The 20,748-nt window shown below is 37.1% G+C and overlaps 5 protein-coding genes across 6 annotated transcripts; 3 read left to right on the top strand and 2 right to left on the bottom strand.

Moving 5' to 3' along the window:
• The first annotated feature begins 2,335 nt into the window (after positions 1 to 2,335).
• LOC147288554 (cyclic dof factor 2-like) lies at positions 2,336 to 5,773 on the top strand. The gene is made up of 2 exons (XM_086240361.1): positions 2,336 to 2,730; positions 4,025 to 5,773. The coding sequence occupies exons 1-2, from the start codon at positions 2,458 to 2,460 to the stop codon at positions 5,321 to 5,323; spliced, it is 1,572 nt and encodes a 523-aa protein (XP_086096487.1). The 5' UTR covers positions 2,336 to 2,457; the 3' UTR covers positions 5,324 to 5,773.
• Positions 5,774 to 10,025: 4,252 nt separating this feature from the next.
• Positions 10,026 to 11,076, top strand: LOC147288553 (uncharacterized). Its single transcript, XM_086242465.1, has 3 exons — positions 10,026 to 10,412; positions 10,548 to 10,609; positions 10,710 to 11,076. The coding sequence occupies exons 1-3, from the start codon at positions 10,343 to 10,345 to the stop codon at positions 10,821 to 10,823; spliced, it is 246 nt and encodes an 81-aa protein (XP_086098591.1). The 5' UTR covers positions 10,026 to 10,342; the 3' UTR covers positions 10,824 to 11,076.
• Positions 11,077 to 12,795: 1,719 nt separating this feature from the next.
• On the top strand, positions 12,796 to 13,705 carry LOC147288552 (Calcium-binding EF-hand family protein). The gene has a single exon (XM_086242584.1). It carries the CDS (start codon positions 13,030 to 13,032, stop codon positions 13,651 to 13,653), a length of 624 nt encoding a protein of 207 aa, XP_086098710.1. The 5' UTR covers positions 12,796 to 13,029; the 3' UTR covers positions 13,654 to 13,705.
• On the bottom strand, positions 13,621 to 16,378 carry EMB2744 (Pentatricopeptide repeat (PPR) superfamily protein). Its single transcript, XM_086242583.1, has 2 exons — positions 14,129 to 16,378; positions 13,621 to 14,029 (listed from the first exon to the last, which is right to left on the bottom strand). The coding sequence occupies exon 1, from the start codon at positions 16,376 to 16,378 to the stop codon at positions 14,261 to 14,263; it is 2,118 nt and encodes a 705-aa protein (XP_086098709.1). The 3' UTR covers positions 13,621 to 14,029; positions 14,129 to 14,260.
• A 2,378-nt stretch (positions 16,379 to 18,756) lies between these two features.
• EXPA5 (expansin A5) lies at positions 18,757 to 20,476 on the bottom strand. 2 transcript variants are annotated; one of them, XM_086239330.1, is made up of 4 exons: positions 20,354 to 20,476; positions 19,936 to 20,066; positions 19,541 to 19,829; positions 18,757 to 19,318 (listed from the first exon to the last, which is right to left on the bottom strand). In XM_086239330.1, exons 1-4 carry the CDS (start codon positions 20,422 to 20,424, stop codon positions 19,009 to 19,011), a joined length of 801 nt encoding a protein of 266 aa, XP_086095456.1. In that variant the 5' UTR covers positions 20,425 to 20,476; the 3' UTR covers positions 18,757 to 19,008. The 2 variants fall into 2 exon arrangements, with proteins under 2 accessions (XP_086095456.1, XP_086095457.1); XM_086239331.1 differs by lacking the exon at positions 20,354 to 20,476 and adding an exon at positions 20,241 to 20,279.
• Positions 20,477 to 20,748: the final 272 nt, after the last annotated feature.

Below are 20,748 nucleotides of genomic sequence, written 5' to 3'. Positions count from 1 at the left end.
ATTGATGGACCTGATTTTCTACGCCCAATGTATTCGACCATTCCAAAAGAGATGTATATATATATATATATTATTCAATTTATTCTTAAAAAAAGAAAAAACTTTATGTGTATAAGTGTATTGACTGACTTTACGCTATCATTTTGCCTAAATTGGGTAAATTTTATTTTAAAATATGGAATATAGTTGTCTTGCTTTATTTTAAAATGTGGGATACACTACTCTTATTAATTTACACTCCATGTATTTGAACTTATTAGAATTTATATCCTAATTAACGATATTTGTTGCCACAGTTGATGCCTCCTAATCTCAAAACAATTTCAAGAGGTCAGACATTTGATTTCCTAGTTTTCCAAACCCTTTTCTTTTACAGTAGTAAACGTTTATAGTAGCAAACATTGTTTTATTTTTTATTTTTTATTTTTTTGCAACACTAGCATGTCAACTTTCACAATCAAAATAATAATAATAATAAGTATGTATATATCCTTATTTTGGTAATAGTATTAACAATAACATAAAATTTTGATAATAAAAATGAAAAAATATTGTGAGTTGATATCTAAAGTCAATTGATCTTATATATTTACATGTACTTGGTAACACTTATTATCGCAACTTAATGTGGTGTTACAAACATCATACATAAATGAAAAGAGTATAAAAATAAGTTCATATAGAGTAGTTAGTTATTGAAGTTTGTCAAATATCATTAAATAAATTGTCAGTCGGTATAAAATTAAGTACAAATTTTACATTATTATCAAATTATTTATTATTTATTATAATTTACGTATATTTTTATAAGAGATAATTAGGTTTAGATTCTTTAAAAAAACAGTTTTTTGATGGAAACCGAGAGTGTTTTAAAATTTATGAGAAAATCATTTTAATTCATAATAAAGTTCTGTTAATTTATAAAAAAATTATTTTAATTTATAATAAAGTTAGTCCCCGATTTAAAGGGTATTTACCCCTATGTAAAGGGTATTTTCTCTTCTAAAGTGTAGAGTGAATTTTGTAGAGGCTTCATATTAGATTTTAACTCCGAGATTTTGAGTAGAGTCCAAAATCTTGGATTGAACTCTACGTCAAAAAAGAAAAATAAAAAAATTTAATGAAAAACCCTAAATCACTATCGATTTTAATTTTAAAAAAAAAACTCAAAAAAAAAAAAACTGAACTCTAAATTTTCTTTTTTATAATTTATATGTAAACGACTCACTTTAGCAAAAGAGTGCGTTAACATGCAGGTACTGATACCACAAATTATTAACCAAAACCACCTAAAGCCCATTTCTTTCTTTGCGGGCCAACTATCACAATGCTAATATTCTTTTGCGGACACCACGCCCACTACATCCCCGCGCCACAGTGAAGCCCATCTGCCAGTTTTTAACTTTCTCTTTCTTCTCTCTTCACGTTCATCTTCTCTCTTTATGCATTTATGCCATTTTAAGTCAAACTGCAGTTTTTTGCATTTTTCTGCAGTTTCTAGAACTGCAGTTTCTGAAACTGCATAAAAAACTATAGTTTATGCAGTTTACAGTGAACTGAAACTGCAGTTTCTGGAATTACAAGTGAACTTTCTGCAATTTCTGAAACTGCAAGTGAACTGAAACTGCATAAAAAACTGCAGTTTATGCAGTTTACAGTGAACTGAAACTGCAGTTTCTGGAATTACAAGTGAACTTTCTGCAGTTTCTGAAACTGCAAGTGAACTGAAACTGCAGTTTCTGGAACTGTAAGTGAACTGAAACTGCAGAAACTGCAATTTATTAGAGTTGAAACTGCAGTTTATTGGAGTTGCTGACTTGCAGTTTCAGTTTATTAATGTTTTGGCATGTTGCAGCTGGTGAGGATACGGCAGGTATTTTTAATTTTTGTTATCCAGTGGATATGGTGTCCGCAAACTAACCTAATTGTTAATAAAACTAACCTAATTATTATATATTAATAATAGTGGTACTAAAAGTTAAAAACCATAGGAAATATGTAGTTATGAGTAATTATTTCTTAGCAAAATTCACCAGTTTTTTACTTGAACGGATGAGGATTGGAGGAATTAGCAATGTTGGGAGAATGCAAAAAGTGAGATGCTGACTAGGATTGGAAAACTTAAATGTGGAAATTTGATCCAACTTTGTGACTAACCAAACCCAAAAGTTGGTCTTTTGGTAGATGGGGGCAAAAAGGAAAGACAAAAAACCGAATCAAGAAATATTTTCAAGGCCACAAGGGCAACTTGTGGCTGAGAATCGCTGTGGACCTGTGGTTGATGACGTGGCACAGCACCTGCATAGACAGCTGAGAGAAACGCACAACAATCAACCCAACACCAAGACGACGACGCACACACTCTCACACATACAACACACAACGTGTCAGATCTCTCGCTAATTCTCTCTCTCTCTCTCTGCAAGTTTTTAGTTTTCGAATTGATTTTTTCTTTTTATGAAAAAGAAAATAAAGGAAAAAGAAAGCGTAGCAAAAATGTCGGAGGCAAAGGACCCGGCGATCAAGCTATTTGGGAAGACGATTCCCGTGCCGGAGAACCCGTTAAGCTCTGGTGACTCAGTCGGAGCTCGGGATCCATCTTCTGGAACTCTCCTTGAAGAAGCTCTCGATCAGGACCATGCCTCCTCCTCCAACTCTTCGCCTGAAGTCAATACCTTTACCAACAACAGAGACGGTGAAGAGAAAGAGGTCAATACCATTAAAGATAAGGTATGGGATTTATTTGGGTATTCCCAAACAAACTTTGTTTTTTTGTTTTCAGACTCGACCCATTGTTTCCAAACTCTAATGGATTAATGGGTTGGTTTTTGTTGACTTTTTGGTATGCTGCTCTGGTTTTGGTTTCTGGGTTTTGATTGTTTTTGTGGGATCCATTTGAATTCTGGAGTCTGTTCAGGGGTTTTCGTTTTGCTTTGGTGTTTGAAGATGTGCATCTCGGACGTGTTTGCTTTGATTTGCTTATCTGGGGTTGTTAGATGGGTTCTTATTTCTTAATCTTATTAGGTACCAAGTTTTATAAAGAGGCATGGCAAAGCAGATTTTTTTTTTTTTGTTTGGAGATTGCTGGTCTTTATCTTTAAGGATTAAGATTATTCAAGCATTATGCTTTTTTGCTAGTAATTATTAAAGCAAGCAGCTTTTTCATTTGGTGCTCAACTTCATTTGAAATTTTGCTATATTTCACATGGGTTTGAATTCCATTTGCAAAATTGTTTATTCCTGATTTTCTTGTGAGATTCTTATTGAAGTTTTGTGTTATCTGTCTGAATAAAGGAATTTTCATTCAGATTTTTGGCAGTTTGGGGTTGGGTTATGTTTTGCAACTTATGCTTATTTTGCATTTCTATTGGAGATATTGAATTGTTGGTTACCCAGATTGTTTGTAGTTATTTCGTTTTACTCTATACAGTCTACATAGTGGCTTAGATCTTTGAACATGCTACGCAGTTTCTAAAAGAAAGCTGCTACCACTGTTGCTTGTTGAGTCCTCCCTGGGCTTGGCTGCATTTGGTTTATGCTCCTTTTTTGGCTCATCAAGAAGTCATAGGAAAGAAAATATTTAGTTCTTGAAATCTAATTGAAACCAGTCCGACCCTGATAAGCATTAGAAGTACTTGGAATCTAAATGTCTTCCTAAAGATGACCCCTCGTCTCCAAATTGATTGAAACGAATGAATGCAAAGTAGACTATTGTGTCAAAAGTGTCAAAAAATTTAAAATAAATTAATGTCATACGGAGGGGCGAGTCCTGGGGCACATTTCCCCTGTGTTCTTTTGTAAGCATTGGAATTTGATTTTAACATAGATATGTAATCTACAATATAATTGTTTCAGTCAATTAAGTATGTCAGCAGTTGATAGTTTTGTTTAAGACTCTTTTTTACCTCATAAATTTGTAATAACATAACAAACATAAAGGGTGAATGCGATAATGTTTAGTATATACTTTAGCAATACTTAATTTTGAAACTCATTTCCTCAGTTGAATTTCAAAACAATTCAGGACACATTGGGAGAAAAACCAATTCAGACTAAACAGGAAGATGAAATCCCACCTTTATCTTCGGAAGACTCAACAAATCTGGGTGCAGCATTTAGAATTGAAAACCCCAAAACGCCTGTTGAGAAGGAGAATGCTACATTAAAAACTTTGAAGACTGAAGAAGAACAGAGTGAGACAAGCAATTCACAAGAAAAGACTCTGAAGAAACCAGACAAAATACTTCCTTGCCCCCGCTGTAATAGCATGGACACCAAGTTCTGTTACTACAATAATTACAATGTCAACCAACCCCGGCACTTCTGCAAGAACTGCCAGAGATACTGGACTGCTGGTGGGACCATGAGGAATGTGCCTGTGGGTGCTGGTCGTCGTAAGAATAAGAATTCTGCCTCTCATTATCGTCACATAACTGTCTCTGAAGCTCTCCCGAATGCTCGAACTGATGTTCTAAATGGAGTCCACCATCCTTCACTAAAATCTAATGGCACTGTCCTAACATTCTGCCCGGACACACCCCTTTGCGAGTCAATGGCTTCTGTCCTTCTTGCTGATCAAAATGTACAGAACTGTACACGTAATGGATTTCATAAACCTGAAGGATTAAGGATTCCAGCTTCTTATGGAGGTGGAGTAATTGGAGATGATCATTTGAATAAATCTACAGTCACAGATTCAAATTCAAAGGATGAAGCATGCAAAAGTGGGTCACAAGAGCAAGTAATGCAGAGTTATCAGGGCTACCCACCTCAAATGCCGTGCTTTCCTGGGGCTCCCTGGCCTTACCCCTGGAACTCTGCTCAATGGAGCTCTCCAGTAACACCACCTGCTTTCTGCCCTCCAGGGTTTCCTATGCCCTTCTACCCTGCAGCAGCTTATTGGGGTTGTGCTGTACAAGGCGCTTGGAATATTCCTTGGCTTCCTCAACCATCATCTCCAAATCACACTGCTCCAAGTTCTGGTCCTAACTCCCCAACTTTGGGGAAACATTCGAGGGATGAGAACACTCTAAAACAAAACAACTCTGAGGAAGAGGAGCCACCAAAAGAAAAGAATGGTGAGAGATGCCTGTGGATTCCAAAGACATTGAGGATTGATGACCCGGGAGAAGCTGCAAGAAGCTCCATATGGGCAACATTGGGGATTAAGAATGATAAGGCTGATGCAGTTAGTGGTGGGGGACTCTTTAAGGCCTTCCAATCAAAGTGTGATGAAAAGAACCACGTAGCGGAAGCCTCTCCGGTCTTACAAGCCAATCCAGCAGCATTATCTAGGTCACTCAAATTCCAAGAGAGCTCATAAAATTGGTAGCTTATGATTTTGTTGTTTGTTTCAAGTTGTCAAACAATTCAGCAATGTTCGACTGCTCCATACAGTATGACACTACCTCTCTATGCCCAGAGTCTTTTTGATCAACCAGCCTCATCCATGAAATCAACTATTAAAGCTGTCAATGGAGGAAGAGGAGCAGAGGATTCTCCAGCCGTTTCTCGTAGGAGCTGGGAGCCAACTTACTTTAGCTGAAATAGCCACTGATTTTTCCCCCTCCGAGTGCTATTATGAACATTTACAATTTGTTTTCAATTAGATGGTTTGCTGAGTTCTTGTACATATAGTTTACGTGTAAAAGTGAGAACCAGAAGAGATCAGGTTTGTGTAGGGAAATCCCAGATGTACTTAAATAATTTGGGGATTCAAATGAAACTTCCTGTTCATTTATGCTTTTGATTAGAGATCTAGTCTTTTGTTCAAGTCTCAACTTAATACCATAATTCCCCAGCACAGGTACTTACCATACTACCCTTCATGATGTAGTCAAGTTCATGTAGCTACTGAATTACTACAGAAATCTCTGTTTCTCAGATTTCAGATTTGGATTTCAATTCCCATTAACTTTTAGTAACTGCTCAAACTTTATATGGCGCGGCAGGGGAACAACACCAGGTGACTCTTTGACAATTGGCTAGGAAAGATACAAGAGTATAGTTAAAAGTTAAAACCGATTGGAATGAAAGGCAAAGGAATTACTATTATAAAAGAGTAAAAGACCAATGGAACAAGTGGCGAGGAGGTAATTTAAGAGATAGAAAAAACTGTAGGCCCATCATGTCCTTACTCCTTAGATAGACATTGGACTTGAAATGGGAACTGAATCACAAACGCCAAAAGTACATCTCGCTTTCCATTCCAGAGTATTCAAACCAAAAACCACTAAAAGCTGGAAAGTTGATCATAAAGCTTGCTTTTTCCTTCTTCCATTTATTATTGTTGCTTTTACTTTATCCTTACCCTTTGTTTGCTTTAACCAAGTTCACCTTTTAATGCATTGAGAAAAAGAAGTTCATCTTTTAATGGGGAAGGAAAGCAGATTTGATGAATAACTTCTACAACCCTAACAGGGTTTGTACTTGGAATAGACAATTATTGAGTGGGCACTAAAAGACCTATAAAAATCAAAGTGATATATGTGGTGTGGCTGCAAGGGGTTAGGCCAGTAAAAAGGTTGACCACCAATTTTGGATGGCTTGAGTTAAGTTGCTTTTGGGACTCAATGCATGTGATGCCATTCTGCCTCTTTGCCCTCCTCTCTTTCTAGGAATTTGTCTTCTCATTTTATCAGTTTGTCCATTAATTGCATAAAGCTAGGCGAAATCTGCTTGAAGTTGAGTGTCTATTTAAGTCAATATAACCCACGTAGATAGTCGGTGGAGTACTTTATTGAAGACATGCAGCATTGAATTCTGGCCTCTCAATACATGTCTGCCTGTATATATGCATTGCATGAGTTTGATCCTAGTGAAGTGTTCCAATCAAACCTAATGAGCTTCCAATGTTGTGGTTCTCACTCACTGTTGCCTAATCTGATGCTGCAGGACCAGTTCCTAAGCCCAATAGTTTTTAGTGATAGAATGCATAAAGGGCTAGTTCAAGTTATAATGAGTTATGAGTCTAAAATTTTTACCTTAATCCCGTTACATAGTATTATTAATTCATATATTATAATATGAGTAGACCAAAAAAAAAAAAAATATAGGTAATTACATAGTATTATTAATTCATATATTATAATATAGGTAGACTAAAAAAAACATAGATAATTAATAAAACTACTTAAATTGTTAACTAGTGACTCAATAACATGAAAAATTATTTCGTATAACTGCTATATTGACACGTGGTATAACCAGTCTATTTGTTATAATATGAGTGAATGTTATTAATAGTATACCCTACTAATATAAACACACTGTTCAGTAATACCCTTACACGTTAGATTGGTTATACCACATGACGGTATATCGGTTATACCCTATAATTTTTCCAATAATATGGGGCCATAACTCAATAGTTGCCGCTTTTTACTAGTGGCTCAAAATTTCCTTAAATAATGTAGTTAACAATGACAACCAAACCTCAAATTCGATTTTATGAGGGGTCCATTAACATACAGGTATTAGCACCTAAATTTATTAACCAAAACCACCCAAAGCCCCTTTCTTTCTTTGCGGGCCAACTATCACAATTCTATTATTCCTTTGCGGACACCACATCCACTGGATAACAAAAATTAAAAATACCTGCCGTGTCCTCACCAGCTGCAACATGCCAAAACACTAATAAAATGAAACTGCAAGTCAGCAACTCCAATAAACTGCAGTTTCAACTCTAATAAATTGCAGTTTCTGCAGTTTCAGTTCACTTACAGTTCCAGAAACTGCAGTTTCAGTTCACTTGCAGTTTCAGAAACTGCAGAAAGTTCACTTGTAATTCCAGAAACTGCAGTTTCAATTCACTGTAAACTGCATAAACTGCAGTTTTTTATGCAGTTTCAGTTCACTTGCAGTTTCAGAAACTGCAGAAAGTTCACTTGTAATTCCAGAAACTGCAGTTTCAGTTCACTGTAAACTGCATAAACTACAGTTTTTATGCAGTTTCAGAAACTGCAGTTCTAGAAACTGCAGAAAAATGCAAAAAACTGCAACTGCAGTTTCTGAAACTGCAGAAAAATGCAAAAAACTGCAGTTTGACTTAAAATGGCATAAATGCATAAAGAGAGAAGATGAACGTGAAGAGAGAAGAAAGAGAAAGACAAAAATGAAATAAAATGGCAATTGACCAGATTTCAAGATAAGCCAGCTAGCTGCAACTTACCTTGTTATTAAAAAAAACTAATTGGTGCACTAGAGAGTAAAAACAATAAGTAAAAGGTACCTTTGAGTAATTAATTCTTTTATGAGTTGTTGGTTTAGCACAATTTTCACATTATTAAATTTGGATATCTTGTATTATACAATGTAGAGCTAAATCATTGGGATTTGGGACTTAAAAAGTCAACCCATCTAGGGATATTATACTTTGCTCGGTTCTTTCCAAGTCATTAATGTGTAAGTAGTAAGCTAAATCAAACTAAATAAGTATATATATAGAGACATTAGACAGTGCATATTGACTGTCATCCATTACTATTATTTAAAAGACAACTTCTCTTTGCCTGCTCCCTAATCCCTCCCATGCTTTAATTTGGCTGCCCATTTAGCCAAGTTTGGCCCATGGTCTGTTTAAGTTAGTGGATGAGAGAGGGTTTAAAAAAGAAAAGAACAAAATAAAACAATGAATAAACATATACCCTGTGACAGATTCAGGGGATTTTTCACTTTGCCTGAAAAGCAAGAAACACAACTTTGCATGCCAAACAATGAGTGATTATTAGTAATAGTGGGAGAAGTCCAATGCCTAATCACATCCTCTCCTTTAATTTTAGAGAAATGAGCGCAAAGTTTGATTCTTTGATGAATTAGCAATATTATATATTAATTAGCATATACAATGGCATACTTAGCCTTAAGATAACACGATCAAACGGATACCATATTAATCGGTTAGGCTTTATTAGGCAGATTAAAGAAAGTGAGAGGCATAAAGAATAAAGAAGAAGCTTTCAATTTCATGCAGCTGAATAGCTGATCTGATCAGCTGGAGAAATTAAAAATGGAAGGCAGTGGCACTGTAGTGGGTTTGGGGCTTGCACGTGCGTTAACACGTGTGAACTGAATACACCCATAATCCACATGCAGACCATCACTATTAACTTTGTATCTACTGTTTTAACTATTAATTAATTGATTCCTGGCCCAAAAAAAAAATATTAATTAATTGATTAATTAATTAATGGGTCATTATCATTTGAAGATTTATCACCACTTACTTCCTGCATTTAATTTCTTATTTTTATGGGCTCACAGGCTCTACAGCCTCTACCAAGTTTGACTCATTGAGTGAGTCACCGACTCAAATATGAGGGACATTTATTTGTAAGGTTTTAAACAATATTTAGTAGCAGATTTCTACATTAAAAGAGAGAAGAAATTGAGAAGTCAACTTTCATGGTGTCTTGGATTGCATGCATGAAAATCAATTTAATTAGTATCTTGATGGGAGTTAAAAAAGATTGTGCTAATCCCAATGGTTAGAAATTTGATCACTATCACACCACCTGCTGGGATTTTTATTTCAGTTTCTCCTGGTAGCTAGGAGCTAGCACAGGACTTGTCTTGTTCTATTATGCCTTTCGTTTACAATCCAATGGTTAAAAACAAATAAATAGGGGCATCATTTTAGTGGTGATACCTTAATTATAAGGTATGGTGGGGGCATTGTAACTCTGGTAATTAAGACTATTTTAAATTGTAGTAAGGTTTCAAATTTTACCTATTTAGTAGTTGGTGGGTAGCTGGGGGTCGTAGAATTGCCACCAAGTCCTCCTCCCCTAAATCAAAACAACTTAACCTATTTATTGAAAAAAAAAAAACACTTGTATTTTTATTAATAAAAATTTGAATTATAAAGCATTTAACTATTATTTATTAAAAAAATCCAATGCCTACCAGTAGTGACATTAAATTCTTTCTTATCGGCACCATCGAAATATGCCCTATATAATCTAATATCTTCGTTTTTTCTTTTTTCTCTTTTCTTTTTTCTTTCTTTTGGCAGTATTGAGAGGGTTGAGTATAAATAGAGTTCTTGAAGAGATCAAACTCATTTACACAGATGTATCTCACCGGCCTCGTCTCTTCTTATCTTTACACCCAAATTCTGTTAAAAGCTTTTTCAACTTTTAAACTTACAATCACGCCATTGGAGTGAGTCCCATCAGATCTGAAGCTTAATAAGTCGGTTTCCTAGAAGCTTAAAACCTAGTCTCTCTCTCACTCTCTCTCTCTCTCTCTCTCTCTCTCTCTCTCTCTCTCTCACATCCCATCAAACCCCACCAAAATCCACACTTCTGAGAGCTACCCATTTCCCAGAATTGTGCAAGAGATGATGGGTCGTCCTTGGTTTTCAAGGGTTCTTCTTGTTTCATGCTTTCTGGCTCTCTTTTTCTCTCATGGTAATAGTAATACACTGAAATATATATATATATATATATTTGTCAATGGTTTCTGAATATTGCACGAGCTACATGTTTTTCAATTCCCAAGAAACAATTCTGACTTTGATTCCTTTTTGTGCTGTCAATTTTAAGGATTCGGGAGGAACCTGATGACAGAGACTGTTGAGTATGAAGATTCGTCAGTTCAAACAAAGGTGGATTCTTTTTTCCCTTCACTTCTTTTGGTATTTGTTCTTTTTGTTTTGTTTTTTGTTTTTTTTTGGCTTGGGAATCAATTGTCTGTTTGTTTACCAGGAAACGCAAGGAAAAGCCCGGAGGGCAATTGAAGTGATGGATTATGCTGATCCAGAGCCAAATGTGAACCCGAGAACAGGGTATTTCTTTACCCCTCCTCCGCGGCCCAATTAACAGATGATCATTTTGTTGCAAGAAAAGAAAGTCAATTTCACTTGGTTTTTATTTTACTCTTTTTAGTTTTATTCCTGGTGAAATATGAAGCATTAGTTCAGGTTCTTTGTCCAAGTGTATTCTAGTCTGTTGAATATTTTTTTTTTTTTAATCTCTATATTTTAGTTTTGAATGTTAATCATGATCATGTTCTTTTTGTCAACATTATGAGAAATCCACTTTCTGTTTTTGTTGTCAATTATATAAAATTATATGCCAGATGTTCTTGAAATACTTGATTTAGAAGCTCTAGATAAACTTAGCCTTCAATGGCATTTGAAACGAATCTAATTTGATTTTGTATTAAGCTTCTTTTGGTTAAAAATGTTATTTATAAAACAGTGCAAGAAACCTTGAGCATAACATGGATAGCAAATTGTATTTTGTTACAATTTTACCTTCCATGCATATCACATGAATGTCCTCAATGTGATGGACAATATAAAAATATTTGACAAAGCTATGAGGTCCCATTTGACTTGGACATTTACTTTGAGGTGCTAATGATACATAAAGTGTGCATGCTGAGACCCTGAGCCTACCTGACATCTGACCTTTTTTTTTTTGTTTGTATATAAATTATAAATAAAATCTTGTTCTCTTTGATCGAGTAATTAGCGCATTGACACAGGCTTAACAGGTTCTTTATACAAATCAAGTGTTTTTAGTGTGGTTGATGGGATGAGGGAATTGGATTTTGCTTTATGTCTAACTTTCCATAGACCATCCTGTTTATAGTTAGTGCTACACATAATTGGAGCTGACCAACTTGAATTTGAATACTGTAACCTTTTTGCTTTAAGGTTGGATAGAGTACCCAAGTTTGAAAAAGAAGAAGCTTAAGAGCTAGCTTAACACTTGATCACAGTGTTTTTTTTACTCTTTTTTGGACTGCATCAACTACATGTGGCAGTCCATACCCTTTTGGCACAGTTATATGTTGGATGACCTGTCATGGGTCGTCCACTGTAATTTTGAAGCTGAGCCAACACAAAAAAAGTTATGGAGACTAATTAGTAATTAGCTTGATGATATTGGAGTAGGGGTGAAGATGTTTTATCAAAGTATTGTCTTATGTAAAAAGCTGAAGGCTGAGCAAACAATGATTGGACTGAAACGGGTAGGAAATTGGGCTGTCAAATTTACAATACAACCAAAATGTGTGCCATTCATATGCTATTGGGTTTGTGGTTTCAAGGCCATGAGGCCAATGACTCTATCATCAATGTGGTTATGGACCTCCTGTACGAGCCCAATTACCCCCCACCATTACATATAGGGCTTAGAGGCCATGGATGAGCCCAATTTTTTTTCACTGGGCCTATAAATGGGCTTGACCCAGGTTGGACGTAGGCTTCCCCTTCTCGCACGTCTCGAATAAATAACGCGTGTGGAACGAACGACCAACATTAAAAGGGGTACACAAGTTTCTTTGTGGCCCAGAAGACTCAAGTCACAATTTCTTAGCTTTTACCAAGGAAATGAGGAAATTGGAATATCCTAATTAGGCGTCTATCAGTGACTTTTTGACATACTTGAGCAGACAGCGATAGATGGGAAAAGTAAAAAGTAAAAACTACAAAATCACAAGAAAAGGACTACCCTCTCCTAATAAAAAAATCAGCCACCTCATGGAAAATGCAAAGCAACTATATATGCAAGCAATCGTGGACCTTGGTGAAGTCGCCCACAAACCAACTGTTGCTTCCCATTAAGTTTCAGAATTTTTTCCTTTCAATTTAAGCAGTCAATAACCAGCCGGTAGATTCTCAGCACAAGCCCAGATAAAACAAAAAGGCACAGCCAAAAGGTCAGGCCGCCAGCCTGACCCACCACCTTAAATTTTATATGACTCAATGCATCGTGAAATTTCTCTTAACATTCTAACAAAGGGGTTTAGGTGACCATTTCTTCCAACCATTTCCACCATCTTTCAAAGACCTGTGGCAGGAACCTCATAAGCACCTTCCACATATTTCGGGGATGACCAATTTGGTCTTCAGAATTACAAGACTGAAACTTGGTCTCTATAAAACACCAATCTGGTCTTTCCATACATCAAACCATTAATGTAAGACCATTCTCTCATCTTTTCCTATCCTGCTCCATTAGGTTGCACAAACTTGAGAATTCTAACTTGGTTTCCCACTGCTAATATTACACTTACATGCTTTTCAGCCTCTACTACTCTATTACCATGGAGAAGACATCATCATCATCAGCTAATTATAACACATCCTCCTTACCATTTTTTGTTTTGATTGATGCACTCCTGTTACACACAATTTCTAATTGGTTAAGTAGCATTCAGAACTTCTTTTCAAGATTCCAGTCTCTTCTCCAATGTTCCCAGCAGAACTCTGCTAACTCAAAGGCTTGCGGTGAGAAGAACTTGGATTCTGAGTTGAGGCACCCGCAGCTCTGCCAAAAGGAAGATGATGGCAATTTGAGCAGAAAAGACGTGAAGATGGTGATGGGGAACTTGGGAATTTTTTGCATTCCAGAAAGTGAGGAACTGCCAGAGTTGTTCAATTCCAATGAGCTTTTGGGGCTGTTTGATGAGAAGGAGCCAAGCTTGGACGAAGTAAAACAAGCTTTTGATGTCTTTGATGAGAACAGAGATGGGTTTATTGATGCAAGGGAGTTGCAAAGAGTTCTCTGTATATTGGGCTTAAAAGAAGGATCAAAGCTAGAAGACTGCCAGAAAATGATCAGGAAGTACGATGAAAACAGAGATGGAAGAATAGAGTTCAATGAATTCGTAAAATTTATGGAGGCCAGCTTTTGTTGAATTATTTTTTTCTTCTGTCAGAAACTAATAAAACAGTCACATTAAGGTTTCACACATTTCTATTCTATCGTTTAAGCTGTCTTATAATTATGGTTATTGAACAAATTTGATTCTCTCCACAAATGGCACCAATACTGGGCGCCATATCACCTTCCCATACATTCAAGCTGTAAGGAGTTGGGACAATGTTTTATCTAGCTTACGTAGGAAAAGTACCTGAGCTCCAACTTTGATCGGTAATTTGTAAAGTGAAGAAAAATAAAGCCTTTATCGGTCCCTTCTCTATATTCTGAAACTGCCTGCACATTCCACTTGACTTTGCCTTGGGTTCTAGGAGAATAAACAGGAGACTAAGCCTTCCACTCGATTTCATGGCCTGAAAGGTAGAAACTCATTCAAAATCTTTAACAATCATTAAATGGAAACAGGAGTATGAAACTAATAAGCTGCTTAAGAAACCACTTAAATGACTTACGTAGCATGAAACTTTGCACAGCAAGCACAGTATGCTTAGGCTTTCATGGAGGCTTATATGGAATAACCTCTATGACCCATAAGATGCAAGTTCCTCTTTTGGTAATCCACATGATTAAAGCTTTTATCATTATCACCAGTAGTCTGCACAAGAGCATCTCCCATCCTGAAATTGATGGAATCGATTGGCATCTCTAACAATTATCACCCTATTTGTGACCCTTGAAATAAGTTTCACAGCAGCATGACAATCATCGCATATCCTGAGGTTCTTAATAACACGAATGGACGCTTCTGAAGGTGTTTTCATGAGGCCATATGCTATCGCCAGCTTCTCGCTGTGATAACTAAGATAATCTTCCTTTTGCTCATCCTCCACATCATGTAGTACTGCAGCAATATCTGGCACATATCCCAATGGTTTAATCTTGGCCAACAATTCCCCTACCTTTTCATGTATCTGACTAGACTCCGGGTGCATGTTATCATCCGAAACAAAGATATGGGTAGTATTTCTTATCTCTACCCAGCTCACCCCAGGTTCCTTCTTGATATTTCTTTCCCTCATCAATTTCCGAATCTTCACAACTCCATCCCACCTCCTTGCCTTGGCATACATATTTGACAATAGTGTATATGTTCCAACATCATTAGGGTCCATTTGTACAACCACCTCTGCTACTCGCTTACCTAAACCATAATTTCTATGTACATGACAAGCATTGAGCAAAGTCCGCCAGGCAACAATGTCCCACTTGACTGGTGTAGTCCTCATATATTTCTCAGCTTGATCAAGTTGTCCAGCCCTGCTGAGAAGCCCCACAATACAAGTATGGTGCTCTAGTCCAGGTTGAATGCCAATCTGTTTCATTAGCTGGTTCAAATAGTAAAACCCTTCCTGCACCAAACCCAAATGAGCACAAGCAGAGAGAACCCCAACAAAAGTAATGTGATTAGGACACTGTCCTGATGCCAACATATCTTGAAACACATCTAGCGCTTCCTTACCAAGCCCATGATGGGAAAATCCGGATATCATTGCATTCCAGGTAACTGAGTCTCGGTATGTCATATCCAAGAACACTTCCTTTGCTGCTTGAATGTTGCCACACTTGGAATACATATTGATCAAAGCATTTCCGACAATGAGATGGTCTTTGAAACCTGACTTCTCAGCAAAGGCATGTAATAGATCTCCGTGTCTTAGCACAGACAAACCTGCACTTGAGTTAAGCAAGACAGCAAAAGTGTATTCATTTGGATGAATATCTTCAAGTTCCATTTTTGATAATAGACCTAATGCTTCCTCAAAGTACCCATTTTGGAAATAAGCAGCCATGATAGCTGTCCAGGTTACTATATTACGAGTTTGCAAGCCGTCAAAAACCTTCACTGCATTAAAAACCTTACTGCATTTCCCATACATATCGATGATTGCACTACCAAGAAAGACATCACACTTAATATCAGTCTTCAACATCCGGCTGTGAACTTGCAGACCCAGTCTCAAATCCTTAAGATGGGCACAAAGGCCAAAAATGGTTATATATGTAACACTATCCCAAGCCATGCACTCACCTACCATCATACCCAAAATTTCCATGGCTTCCTTTACATACCCATGTTCTAAGAGCCCATTTACAACCGAATTATAAGAAAGAATATCATACCCTGGCACAGTATGTAGAACCCTCATAGCCCCTTCCACTTCTGAACAACTCGAATACATGTGAACGAGTGCATTCTTAACATACTGATAGGACACCAACCCAGACTTCAACACGTACCCATGACACTGCTTTCCCTCTTCAACTCTCCCATTGCCAGAACACGAAGAAAGAACAGTTGCAAAAATATATTCATTCGGGCACAAACCGTCCACCGAAACCATGGCCTTGAACAAGCCAAGGACTTCCAATGCAAGCCCATTATGCAAATACCCCGCCATTAAGGCACTCCAAGAAACCACATTTCTGCTGGGCATGCAATCAAACAAATGATGGGCAGTTGAAGGTTGACCACATTTCACATATAAGTTGATGAGAGAGTTTGTCTGAAATATGTCAAGGAATTTAGAGGTTTGGCTGGAAATGATGAGATGGGCATGGATTGTTTTCCCAATTCGTAGGTTGTTTGCATCAGCTGCCTTTTTCAAGAGCTTAATGGGGTCTTCAAAAGAGGCGGGTACGAGCAGCTTTGGTTTGAATAGAAGTGGCGCGTGAGGGTTTCTTGGGAGTTTTAGAGTGGGCATTGCTCTGATTTTGCAAATGTAGGTCTCCTAATTGTTCAATATATTGGGTTTGGATTTGGGCTTAGCCCAACATATGAGCCCAAGATTAAGCACACCAACCTCACTACCGAACAGGGACAGTGGGCCACCACTAGATGGCATTGCCTCCGATTGTCAAGCATGGGGCCAACAGCGAATCAAAACCTGTCAAAAACATCAATTGAAAAGCAACGTAACGGCACCTTCAACGCTGCACTTCACTTAAAACGAGGGTGAGGCCAGTCCATCAACAATTGCATTCAACACCGTCATCAGTTATTCAGTTTGCTGGCCTTATATCAATCTTTCATGTCATGCAACCAACCAGGTGGCAGCTGGCTCACACCGTTTGATCAAACATTTGGTGCCCTTTTACTCTCACACCATGAACTCCAAAAGGACCTACTAATTAATCATCATTTATGCCCTCTTTCACCGTTTCAAAAAATGTTCCAACCTTCGTTCGCAGGCATGAACCTATATATAGCGTTCAAACACTCATCAATAAGCGTTTAATGCTCTCTCAGATCGTACTTGCGAATAGTAGGGCATGCTCATTAGGGACATGGAGTTCATTCATAATAGGGACGTTTAATATCATAGTCATAAACAAATGAATCCGTCAAAATCTAATTATTAGAAATATATTTTGATGTCATACGTGTTTAAAAATATTCCTAAAGTCATTACCCAAAACAAAACAAGTAGCTCTTGTATGCTCCAAGTCAAAAGTCGGAAATCACTACAGTGCAGCCAATGTGAAGTACTGAAAAACTGCTTGGCGAGAGCCACCCAAAAGCCAAAGCTTCGCTACATATGTCAATGTTGTGGACCTGTGGTTGTCGTGACTTTATAATTTGTATCACATTTTGGGAGCTATCTGCATACTGCACACAGCTTGCCTTGTCTAGATGTCAATAATGTGGTTGTGACTTTGATGTGATATAACTTGTCAATATAATTTTGATCATGAGAATATATAATAAGCTGTTCAAAGTTAGCATGAAACGGTGTGTTAGATTTATTTAGACCAATAAATTAAATCTACCCAAATCCAAGCTAAGAAGGTGCAGCTTAAACCTCAGTTTGTCGATCACTTGGAAGATATATATTAGTTATAGCCTATAGGGAATAGGATCTCTGCTTTGATGATGTTCATGTTGAGCCAAACACAAACAATAACACGTAAACACAACTCCTCATCTCTTTACCATTAATGTTTCTAGTGTCGGTGCCTCTGCTTTCCAAATTTGTTACCCCATAATTATGTATTCCTCTTTTAAAATCCTCCAAATTAATCTTTTATTAGGTATTTCAAAACTATATAAAGGGAGTTCTCAACTTTTCATAAATATTATTTGAGTTTAACATAACATATAAGTATATAAAGGCTTCGTTTCAAGAGTTGAACTAAACATGACTAATCAATTAAAAATGATAACAATCCGTTGACCCATGTTTGGTGCAGTTAGAAAGATTTTGGACAGGACGTTTAAGGTTGAACAAAAATCTCAAATAGTTAAGGACTACTAATTCAAGTTGAGAAAAAATTATTAGGTATAACCTATATATTGTCGCATGGTGTAACCAATCCACGTTTAAAATATTGTCGGGTGGTGTGTCACCATGAGAGTATGGGACACCGTCATGTCCTGTCGTGTTCCAAACAAGACTAAATAGTCCATAAATTTTGGAGGCCCTCAACATTTGAAGTCCGAAAGAATTGTCTACTTTACCTATCTTCAAGCTGGTCTTGCCTCTCCCATAAAGCATTTTTCGAGTACTAGCTGCTCTGTTCTATGGATGGACGGAGACAAAATGTACCAATGCATATAGGTACCCCGTTGTATTTTACTAGTTGAATGTTGGGGTTCAGTCCGATATTTACAAGTGCAACAACACCAAATTATTTCACAGGCAGCATTAAAATCAATGACAAAGACAAGAAGGAAAAACCGTACACAGTGTTTTGCTTTTGGGGTTTTTTCTCAAGGAATTGAGTGGTTATACATCTTTGTAAACTGGACACAAACTGAGACGAAGATTTGTAAGAAGAATACTTTGCATAGCTTTAGATAACATAGTTAAGATTACAATTGACTAGACAAAGTAGGCTCCATGCACCTTCTACATTCAATGATGGACATATATATCTCAAACATAATCAAAGGCGCATAATTAAGCAGCCCAAGTAAATTATTGCAGTGACATTACCCAAGAAATTAGCAAATATGCCTTCTGTCTTCTGCTACAACATTAGTAAACACATCTTCTATTCATAACTTGATGAATTAACAGCTGGTAGTAATTTAAATTCCACTACCAAACTGCCTTAAATACAGAATATCTCTCTCCCTTCAGCAGATATGGCCATCTGGCTTCAGAAGAATCCCAGCCATGAAATGCAAAAACTCACAATCACAAGCAAATGCAAAAGGGTGACTTCACTTTTAAAGTAAACCCTTCTCATTTTAACCCTTAGCTACAGTACTCCTTCCTCAGAATTCTTCTGCTTTTGTTTGCAGCAGTAGATTAACTTACCACATATAGCTAAACAAAGTGGATAATTAAGAAGCTTCATAAAGCACACAGAGAGAGAGCTAATTAAGTAATCAATAGCGATACTGTCTACCAGTATATGTCTGTCCAAAGGACCAATTAGGAGGGGCAACATTGTATGAAACCACTTTGCGGCCATCACTGGCTGTGACAAGAAAAGAGAGGCTTTGTCCATTCAGGTAGGAATTGCTCTGCCAGTTTTGGCCCCAGTTCCTTGACATTGCTTGCCACCGAGTTCTAGAGCCCTTGATGGCCACAGATTGCACATCACCAGCACCCCCAACATTTGTCACAAGCACCAAATTGAAGTAAGAATGGCCATTGATTGTGAACCTTATTCCTCCTCTTCTCCTGCATCTCACCCTGCAAATCAAACACAGAATATACAAACCTTAATTAGAGAGAGAGATAACCCATTAAAAAGATGTGATTTAATTTAGAGAAATTAGACTGTATAACCTCCACTGAGTCCTATTACTGTATTTTTGTCAGAAAAGTGGCCAAAGAGTTGATTTTCTTGCCAAGGCTAAGAAAGTAAGAGGCTCATTAAAATAGGCTATTTCATAGAGAAGCCCTTTAATTTACCTTCTGTAAGCAACAGGGACAACCCCAGCTTTGTATTGAGCAATGCGCAGGAAGACAGGCTGAGAGAGATCAAAGTGTTGTTGGGGAGGGTCACACCAGCCCCCAGGTGGGCAAAAGTTTGTGGCAGTGACTATAATGGAGCCAGGGAGGCACCACTGTGGATCATTCACACACTTGATCTGATAACATGCCCCACAGCTCAAGCCATTGTTGAACAATGCAGTGCTTAGTGCTGCTGTGTTAGTCCCATAGCCCTGGCTGTAAAGGTTCCCATACCCACAAGCCCCACCTGTATATGTAAAAATGTCCAAATAGTTAGAAATTAAGTATACCCTTTTGCATCAAAGTTTGTCACTTTTAGTAACATAAATGATGGATTAAATTAAAAATCATACCCATTGTCCCAGAAGCATCACCTCCTCCATAAAAGGTTGCATGAGCATTGGACCAACCTGCATAGTACCCGTTAACAGAAGAGAGCATTGACATAAACCCCACTAGAAGAAACCCCAAAGAAGCCATTTTCCTGCACAAACATGTATGAACTCTTTAAGCCAGCATTACTAATATTTATACTACAAACTCTTAAGTCTATGACTATGAGTAACTAATTAGTACACTAGTAGGTAACTAGTATAGAATCTTTTCTGTTCTTCTTTAATGATAAAGAGAAGTAGAAGAAGTAGGAGAGAGTTATTACAAGGAAATGGAGTTTGGAAAGCAGTGGTGAGGAAGTGAAATGAAGAGACATTTGATTTCTTTGAAGAAGAATAAATAGAGAAAGAGAGAGGGAGAAGTCAGTCAACATTAAACCTGAATGACAACCTGACAATTTGAGCTGTTGGGACCATGCAACTTCTGCTAAGTGGTTTTGGGACTCTCATCTGTAGTGTAATAGAATCAATGCAGTTTTTGAAACCGCGTGGTTTTGAAGTTTACATTTGGCAATTGCCATGAAACCCCAAACTGCGTGGCAGAGTAAATTTGGCTCAACCACTCAAGTAACAACGCATATATCTCTCTCATGCAGACATAAAATAATCTGATTGTGAAGACAGAGATACTGATAATGGTAAATTTTAGGACCTACTCAAATTTATTCTTTATTTCATATATGATGGAATTAATTAACTTGCTCTCCAAATTAATTAAAAATCAGTTGTTGTAGTTGATATATGGTAAATTCACATCAGTCTTTTGTACTACCC

Source organism: Dryas octopetala, chromosome 4 (genome assembly GCF_963921425.1).
Source record: "Dryas octopetala chromosome 4, drDryOcto1.1, whole genome shotgun sequence".
NCBI lineage: Eukaryota > Viridiplantae > Streptophyta > Magnoliopsida > Rosales > Rosaceae > Dryas > Dryas octopetala.
This window is presented reverse-complemented; position numbering and strand designations above follow the sequence as displayed.

Excerpts from the sequence above, each read along its gene's own strand:
- LOC147288552 (XM_086242584.1), top strand. The coding sequence starts at position 13,030 with ATGCTTTTCAGCCTCTACTACTCTATTACCATGGAGAAGACATCATCA.
- LOC147288553 (XM_086242465.1), top strand. The coding sequence starts at position 10,343 with ATGATGGGTCGTCCTTGGTTTTCAAGGGTTCTTCTTGTTTCATGCTTT. Across the intron at positions 10,413-10,547 it reads GGCTCTCTTTTTCTCTCATG|GATTCGGGAGGAACCTGATG; the intron begins GTAATAGTAATA and ends GTCAATTTTAAG. Across the intron at positions 10,610-10,709 it reads ATTCGTCAGTTCAAACAAAG|GAAACGCAAGGAAAAGCCCG; the intron begins GTGGATTCTTTT and ends TTTGTTTACCAG.
- EMB2744 (XM_086242583.1), bottom strand. The coding sequence starts at position 16,378 with ATGCCCACTCTAAAACTCCCAAGAAACCCTCACGCGCCACTTCTATTC.
- EXPA5 (XM_086239330.1), bottom strand. The coding sequence starts at position 20,424 with ATGAGAGTCCCAAAACCACTTAGCAGAAGTTGCATGGTCCCAACAGCT. Across the intron at positions 20,067-20,353 it reads ATTGTCAGGTTGTCATTCAG|GAAAATGGCTTCTTTGGGGT; the intron begins GTTTAATGTTGA and ends ATGTTTGTGCAG. Across the intron at positions 19,319-19,540 it reads GTCCCTGTTGCTTACAGAAG|GGTGAGATGCAGGAGAAGAG; the intron begins GTAAATTAAAGG and ends TTTGATTTGCAG.
- LOC147288554 (XM_086240361.1), top strand. The coding sequence starts at position 2,458 with ATGAAAAAGAAAATAAAGGAAAAAGAAAGCGTAGCAAAAATGTCGGAG. Across the intron at positions 2,731-4,024 it reads TCAATACCATTAAAGATAAG|GACACATTGGGAGAAAAACC; the intron begins GTATGGGATTTA and ends AAAACAATTCAG.